An 8,075-nucleotide genomic window follows, 5' to 3' on the forward strand; every position below is an offset into this window, starting at 1 on the left:
GAGCATCCATGAACCTTGTTGGACTAACACAGAGTGGAAAAGTGTCTTGTGATCTGATGAGTCCACATTTCAAATTGTTTTTGTTCATGGATGTTGTGTCATTGGAGCCAAAGAGGAAAAGGACTGTCTGGATTGATATCAAAAAGTTCCAAAGCCAGCCTCTCTGATGGTATGGGGGGTGTATTAGTGCCCATAGCATAGGTAACTTACACATCTGTGACGGTTCCATTAATGAGCATTAGAGCAACACATGCTGCCATCCATGTAAYGTCTTTTCAGGGACGTCCTGCTTATTTCAGCAAGACAATGCCAAACCTCATTCTGCACCTGTTACAACAGTGTGGCTTTCTAGAAAGAGTGCAGGTACTACTGTCCTGCCTGCAGTCCAGACATGTCTCCCACTGATAATAAGAGGTGCATTATGAAGCACATAATACAACAACGGAGACCCTGGTGTGGTGGGCAACTGAAGTTGTACATCAACCAAGAATGGAAAGAATTCCACCACCCAGCTTCAATAATTACTGTCCTCAGTTCTCAAACTCTTAATTAGTTGATGTAACAGTAGTAAACATTATACATTAAATATATATTGTATTATATCAGTACCTGTTATATTAGAGCTATGACAAACACTGACTAGTACTGTTTTATTCTGCATATATGCATCTTACATTTGTAGCACTGACAATTGTTTATTGATTGCTTTTGTTAAAGTTACGTGCGTCTGCCTGCAGCTATTRAGTATTGCCGAACAGCTGACCATGAATGATTGCTTTACTACAGCAAGTACAGAAGAAGCTCAAGTGTGAAATGTTGTTTCTGGTTCTTTTGTCTGTGACTTTCGTTATGTGGTGCAGTTGATAGCAAAACATTCAGTTCCTGATGTGTTAATCTCCCTTTTCTTGGGGCTCTGAACATGTATACATATGTTTCATGTTGAGTCACAATCATCATATAGCAATGGTGGCACCTCTGCACATCTCAAACCACGTGATGTCCAATCCAGTGATATATATCAATAGATGTGCCGTAATAGAAAAAAAAACTGAGTGGAAGAGGGAATAAATCCAAGGCAGAAAAAAGACACAAACACACATGCAGAGTTGCCTCACGTCACGTCTAAAGGACTCCACTCATTGTACATTGATTAACTGTCATTATCAGTCAAATTCAGATGACAGCATCCGACACACAGATCGATAACCTKCCAAGACATTTCTATGCTCTGCTTTTAAAAACTCAAACGTGAGTCTGCATTCAGACTCTTATTACTAAACCTTTCTGTTTTAAATTCACTGTTCACAAACAGAAAAGAAAAAACTATAYTAAAAGACATTTTTGTACTTGTCCAGACTGGGATGTTTGTAGCTGCACCTTTAGACGGTTTGTCTTGCAGCTGAAAGGAAATGACCCAAGTCAAACAAAGAGGTCCATCACTCTCTAGTGGAACGTTGTAGAACTGCTTCTCCAGCTCTGCAGCCAGACTTTACTGACCACAGTTTGGTTATTTTACCAGACACATCAGCACCTTAAAAACATTTTCAAATAACTCACAGGTAACTTCTACATTGAAATTATGTTTAAAAAAACATATTTTAAAAACATTTTAGTTCTTGAGTGTTAAACTTATTTTGATTAAAATGTGGTTGACTTTGTTGTTGCTATAATCAGAAACTAAATTACTAATCATGTTTTGCAACCCGGCATCCACAAATTTTTTTTTTTGTTTTTCAAGGTTGATCAGTTTATTTATTCATTTAAATCCATGTTTGCCTGTTTTTCAGCCATTCATGTCACCTCGATACCCCGGAGGACCCAGACCGCCCCTCAGACTACCGAATCAGGTGAGAGCCACACTGACCTGGACCTGAGGAGATGGTAGAAGTGAACAATGACTGTGATGGGGGTGACAGTGTAAGTCATGTTGTTTTGTAGGGGCTTGGAGGAGTTCCAGGAGGCCAGCCGATGTTACCCACTGGGATGGACCCCACAAGACAGCAAGGTACACACCGAAACAGTCTGCTGGTCTACACAAACACAAAGCTGGTGTAAATTTGAACTAACTGTCAAAATATTTCTCTGAGAARAAAGTACCCCCGTGTCATACAAATGACAGTGGGGTTTGTAAGGTTCAGGTGAAAAGCTAAAAATCATCCTTTGAAAAATCAAAGAAAAACAAGTCTGGATCAGTTTTTTTATTTTTATTTTTTTTTTGGGTGGGGAGCTGCTGATCATCTCATTTCTTTTGTAGCAGAGTTTACCTGATTTATGGGGAAAAGGGTGTTGAAAAAAGCAACGCTGTTACACTGACAGGCCTATTCTTTGTCTGTGCCGTCATCTTGGCTATTATTGTGCCTTTGATCTCTGAAGAGTCAGAGTGGTAATCACAGAACATGTTCTGGGGAAAAAAGGTTTTATACAGCGCTGTCAGCTGCCGGCAGACATTCAAATATATTTAGAAAGAAATGACCCAGAGAATTTATCAAATGTGAAAAATAAAAAGAAGGAAACTTAAAGGAAGGTCTGCATACTTCGAACTGAAAATCACCAACAGAGATTATGCTAAATCAAGCTTTTGTTCTAACAAAGAGGCTGGATTTAATAACKTAATGTTCATGTTTCAGGAAAGTTTGTAAAGTAAAAAAAATGAAAAAGCAGGATATACAGTATAATGCCATGTAGACATTATATTTATGTTTTGTTTTTGTTTGTTCTTTTCCAGGGCATCCAAACATGGGTGGGCCCATGCAGAGGATGACCCCACCGAGAGGCATGGTACCCCTCGGGCCCCAGGTATGGGACAGAAAATGTKTGTGTTTTTGAGTCTCCGTCTCCTCTGAACACAATTGTTTTGTTTTGTTTTTAGAATTATGGAGGAGGAATGAGACCGCCACTCAATGCATTGGTTGGCCCAGGGATGCCTGGTATGAGCATGTGAGTGATGCAACAATAATAGAAACACACACATTTACACAGTACTCAGTACACAGTACACAGTAGCACACTGTGGCACATTTTTTCTTACTTTAAAGGGCAGCAAGAAAAGTCCATTATTTTGTTTTTCTCCCCACACTCAGCCCCCTCCACCCCCCCTCCCCCATGGCTTTTATTCTCTTTCACTACTAATTTACTGTGAGACCAAGTGTTGACTTTCCACTTTTTGGTCATCTTTTGTTGTATTTGTCTTTTTTCTAGTTGTTCCCATTTTTCTGGCACCAAAAGATCTTGTTTTTGCCAATTCTGGCCAGAAACAATGAGGCCTGCCAAACTAAAAGTGTGTGTGTTTGTGTGTTCCAGGGGTCCTGGTGGTGGTAGACCCTGGCCAAATCCTCCAAACTCCAACTCTGTAAGCTCTAAAACAGAGACCAAGTAAAAAAAAAAAATGTTAAAGTTAAATGTCAATTTAAAAAAAGTTTCATGTCTATTTTAAATTTATTTAAAGTTCTTCCTTTTTTTCTGTGTTTGTAGACACCTTACTCATCTGCATCTCCAGGAAGCTATGTGGTACGTATGATTGTGTTTAAAATGTATTTTGTAAAAGCCCCCAGTTCAATCACTGATGCAGTAAACCAATTTCAGGGACCTCCAGGAGGAGGGGGGGCACCTGGAACCCCAATAATGCCAAGTCCAGCAGGTATGACCTGCACATCCTTTCATGACTAATTGGAGAAAATTAAATAAACCCTGTCCTCATACTGTTTCTGTATCTATCCTAGATTCAACCAACTCTGGTGACAACATGTACACCATGATAAACACAGTCCCCCCGGGCGGAAGCCGACCAAATGTGAGACCTTTTTTCTTTGTCTTATGAATATTTTCTATGTTAGARCACAACACAGTGCTGTGTATTGTGTTGCCTGTACTTCACTGCCTTCTGTTGATGTTCTCCTCAGTTCCCTATGGGTGCAGGCAGCGACGGTCCGTTAGGAGGGMTGGCAGGAATGGAGCCCCATCACATGAACGGATCGATAGGTAAAAGAGGAGCCTCAGTTTGTGCTTCTTGATGCTTTTCTGCTTTTTTGTTCATYACYGAAATCTTCAAATCTGAGTACTTATTTGGAAAGGGCAGTTTTAGTCTGATGTCTGTCCTCTTCCTTAGGGTCAGGTGACATGGACAGTATCTCTAAGGTATGACAAGCTCTTTCTTTGTGCTGCACCTCTGATTTTATGTGTAGCTTCTTAAATGGTCGTTTTTTTTTACTGATGAAGTTCAACTTATTTTATTAAACAGAACTCTCCTGGTAACTTAAGTATGAGCAACCAACCGGGGACACCCAGAGAGGACGGAGAGATGGGAGGAAACTTCCTTAACCCTTTTCAGAATGAAAGTGTAAGTTACCGACAACAGAAATTAGAGCAGTGGTTCTCAAACTGGGGTCCCTGGACCCCAGGGGTCCGTGAGAAGTAACTTAGGGGTCCTCAAATTTTTTTACTAAAATGTTCATTTGATTTTTATTTTTAAAATGAATGGAGAACAATGAACTGATAAAACAAACATAATAAACTTAATTAAAAATTTATATTCCTATGGCATTTAGGGGTTGCAATGACAATAAATTATCTTTTAAAACAGCATGGGGTTTATGAGGGGGTCCCTGGAATTGTTTTCGCCCTTGTAAGGGGTCCCCAGACCCAAAATGTTTGAGAACCCCTGAATTAGAGGAGTCAAAAATGTGTCTCCACTSACAGTTCTCATAAAATTAACTGTAGTCGTTTAAAGAAAGGCATTTCTATAATGTCATGGTTAATTCTGCAGTTACTTTAGTGTGGCTTCTGTGCACTCTCAGTGACAACAATAATACACAAAATAAAACAAAAAAGAAAAGAAAAACAAGTTGTGACACATTGATTTTGGAGCATTGACTGAGGTGGAGCCAGACTGTGTCCCCATGGTTCTGTGTCTTTTTGTCCAACTCAGCAGCTGCTGACTGCAGCTTTATAGTTGCCGTAGAAAAGGTTTCTGCTATGCTGCCCAACTTTTAGTTCTTTCATTTATACAAGCAATGCCACTGAGACACATTTTTTTTATTCTTCAAAGAGCCTTCTTGTTTCAAGAAAGCACATAAGACAAACCACGGACTTACAATTAGGAAGTCATAATAACAGATAAAGGGATAACAAAAACAGAAACAACTTTCCAGTATTTTATTTCTGTTGTCTTATAACAGTGTTAGCAATAAACCACCATGTTGTCAGCATAACTAAATAATGATGTAGCTTTTAGATTCTGGCTCACATTGTTAATGTACATTTTAAAGGACCGGGTCCTTGAAGTGAGCCTTGAGGGTCACCTTGTGTGAAATAAGGGGAAATAGTGTTGTCCTTTTTACTAAATCTGGGCTGAATAACAGATAAAATGTGTGTTTTTAAAATATTTTATAGACTTTTAAGGTTACAAAGATGCACACAGTCAGTCTTATTTCTCTCCATTGAACTTTTTTCTGCAGTATTCTCCGAACATGACGATGAGCGTGTGAAGACTCTGGAAGCAGGCTTTGGTCCGTCGCTCAGTTACCTGCTTTGGGGAAATTGATTTAACAACTACAACAAAAAAATAAAATAAAAAAAACAGCAGAGAGACACGATATGATGTCATCCAGGCCAGTGACTCTTCCTCCACCATGGTCACTCCAGACGTCCCCCCCCCCACCCCCCTCCATGGTTTCTGCTCATGTCTCTTCCTTCCTGTTTCCTTCTGAGTGGTGACTCGGCTACATTCATCAGTTCTTCCTCTACAACTACGAGACTGTGCAAAAGGAAACCTACTGAAAAAAGCCAGAGGAGAACTCTGTATATTTGCATTCAGTGTGTAAGAGACAGCATATACACATCCAACAGATGTTCCTGCCTTCTGCATCGTATCACGGAATCCAATACCCCTCAAAGCAAAATGACAGGATGCCAGAGAATCCAGACAGTATGAATAATTTATTAATCTAACTGGCCATCATCGCTTCTGTTTTGTCAACAAAATGTTTTCTTGATGACAAGAGAAATAGAGAATTGAGTGGAAGTTATTTAAAGCTAGACCTATTATTAAGCTAGACCTACCATTATTAATTATAAGACATTACATTTTTCGGATTTACATCATGGGAAGAGTTGTCTAATCTTTTCTAAATTCTTCCAAAATGATGACAAAAAWTTTTCACTCTGTCTCATTTAAAGAGATGATTTACATGCAAATCATAGTCTGCATTAATCATGATTTAAGAATCAGTCACAAAACCTTCTCTGCTGCTTTATTTCAAATGACAGCCAGATGTTATTTAAGAAAATAAAACTTTTATCTGAACATTGTACAATTTCTACAATTACAATACCCTTTAAGTCATATTAGATCAGGTATTTTATTTAATTCACAGTGAAAGCGGTATGTAGGAAGTTTGGTAAGTTTGCACAAAGATGACGTGTAGAGTGCAGACTCAAATTTGACAGTCCTTTACAGGAAGCACATTTTCTGCAAAAAAAAAAAAAAAATTATGGTATTGCAGTTTGCATTACGTTCGAAGAGTTTAGGGGAAATTTGCACTGCACAACTGCAAAACAAGGTTCTTCAAAACAGACTTGTTTCTTCATTTCGTTGTCCGCAGAAACTTCTTCCTTGAATTTGGATCCAAATCATTCCTTAGCTTACATCCTGCAGGAACAGGTTCTCTCGAAGGGAAATCTGTCAAATCTCCAGCCAAGAAACAGAGACTGTTAGGGAAGGATGTAATCTATAAGCTTCTAAAGCACTGGTCACTCCTAAACAACCATCATCCGACTAAACTGTGATTTTAGTACGATTTAAAGAGTTGGTTGTTAGAGAAGCTCAAGTGAGCTTMTTTTCAATCAGTTTTACAAAGCTTTCAGAGCCCACGATTGTCATCATATACAAAAAAGTCTACATTTCTGTGAACATGCTCCTCTCCTCTTCACCCAACTCAACGTGTACAGCTCACAAATGTAGCTCCTCTGTCTTGTATGTGTATTTTGATGTTATTATGATTATTATTATTTGAATATAAATCTGGAGAGGAATATTTAAAAGATGGATGTATGGGCTGAAAACACGCCCTCCCAGCTGAATGGAAGAATTTTGTTTTGGTTTTGTTTTCGACTGAAGCCATAAGCGGGAGTACAGGAAGGTGGGTTAGTAAACTGGTTAACGTTTCTGTTTTCGTGGCACTATGTGGGAATTCATTTGTGATGTGTTCATTTTCTCTTTTTTAATCTTGTATTATGTTTTTGTAAATAAGCTGAGAAGTTTCATGGGTTTTGAATATGCTGGTATAAAGCTTCTCTTCCCTTAGCCAGTGTGCCGTCTTTTTCATTCTGTTGCTGTGGACTGAAGGGTATATACTGAGTGTGCCTCATTTCTTTAGAAGGTGTTTTAGTTTTAATCCTGATAAACATAAATTTCACAATGAAGCTTTGAGGGCAATGCTGGACTAAAGCTTAGAGGAACAAAACTGCCATTGTAAAACAGGAGCCAGACCGTTTATGCTGAAAGGTAGTCAGAGAAGTCCTGCCACAGTTACCAAAGTGATGATGGCAAATAAAATGGCATAAAGACATAACAAGCTTCTCTGAATTGGCATGCCAAGTTTTCCAAATCCCCCAAAGGTTTCTGGTTTTGCAAGCACTAAAGGATTTTGTGCATCAGACTGATTCACAAAGCTCTCACAAAAGGAAGACATGTGCCTTAACCTGCTGCAAACCAAACAGTGTATCTCTGCACTAACACAGTTAGTCAGGGCCAGTTCACAGTTCTAACGTTGTGACRTTTTTCAAGTCTTTTCATTTTAGATTTTAAAGCTGCGCTGGTATAAACTAAAGAGAAGCCAACTCGTATGAGCAGATAAGAGCTGTCAACTAGAAGTCACAAGCAGATTGCTTATCAATTGGAAGGTTTCAAATATTCACATCACATTGTCACGTTGTTGCATATTTCCACCTCAGACCTTTCACCCTACAGTTACGTAACACATTGGGCCTCATGCAAGAACCGTTCGTACGCACAGATTTGTTCTTAAATTGTGCGTACGAGTGATTTAGGAGAATTTGTGGCATTCACCAATGTTTTC

At 39.0% G+C, this 8,075-nt stretch overlaps 1 protein-coding gene across 2 annotated transcripts in view; it reads left to right on the forward strand.

The window, feature by feature from the left end:
• LOC106517517 (single-stranded DNA-binding protein 2) overlaps positions 1–7,300 on the forward strand; it is a 62,287-nt gene extending 54,987 nt beyond the window's left edge. For both annotated transcript variants that reach the window (XM_014008400.1, XM_014008401.1), the window contains exons 6-17: positions 1,788–1,847; positions 1,939–2,005; positions 2,726–2,796; positions 2,870–2,937; positions 3,301–3,349; positions 3,472–3,507; positions 3,583–3,637; positions 3,720–3,790; positions 3,900–3,978; positions 4,106–4,134; positions 4,238–4,336; positions 5,454–7,300. In XM_014008400.1, the coding sequence (XP_013863854.1) occupies positions 1,788–1,847; positions 1,939–2,005; positions 2,726–2,796; positions 2,870–2,937; positions 3,301–3,349; positions 3,472–3,507; positions 3,583–3,637; positions 3,720–3,790; positions 3,900–3,978; positions 4,106–4,134; positions 4,238–4,336; positions 5,454–5,483 (714 nt within the window). In that variant the 3' untranslated portion in view covers positions 5,484–7,300. The remainder of the gene's footprint in view (positions 1–1,787; positions 1,848–1,938; positions 2,006–2,725; positions 2,797–2,869; positions 2,938–3,300; positions 3,350–3,471; positions 3,508–3,582; positions 3,638–3,719; positions 3,791–3,899; positions 3,979–4,105; positions 4,135–4,237; positions 4,337–5,453) is intronic.
• The last annotated feature ends 775 nt before the right edge of the window (positions 7,301–8,075 follow it).

Source organism: Austrofundulus limnaeus, unplaced genomic scaffold, assembly GCF_001266775.1.
Source record: "Austrofundulus limnaeus strain Quisiro unplaced genomic scaffold, Austrofundulus_limnaeus-1.0 Scaffold49, whole genome shotgun sequence".
NCBI classification, from domain to species: domain Eukaryota; kingdom Metazoa; phylum Chordata; class Actinopteri; order Cyprinodontiformes; family Rivulidae; genus Austrofundulus; species Austrofundulus limnaeus.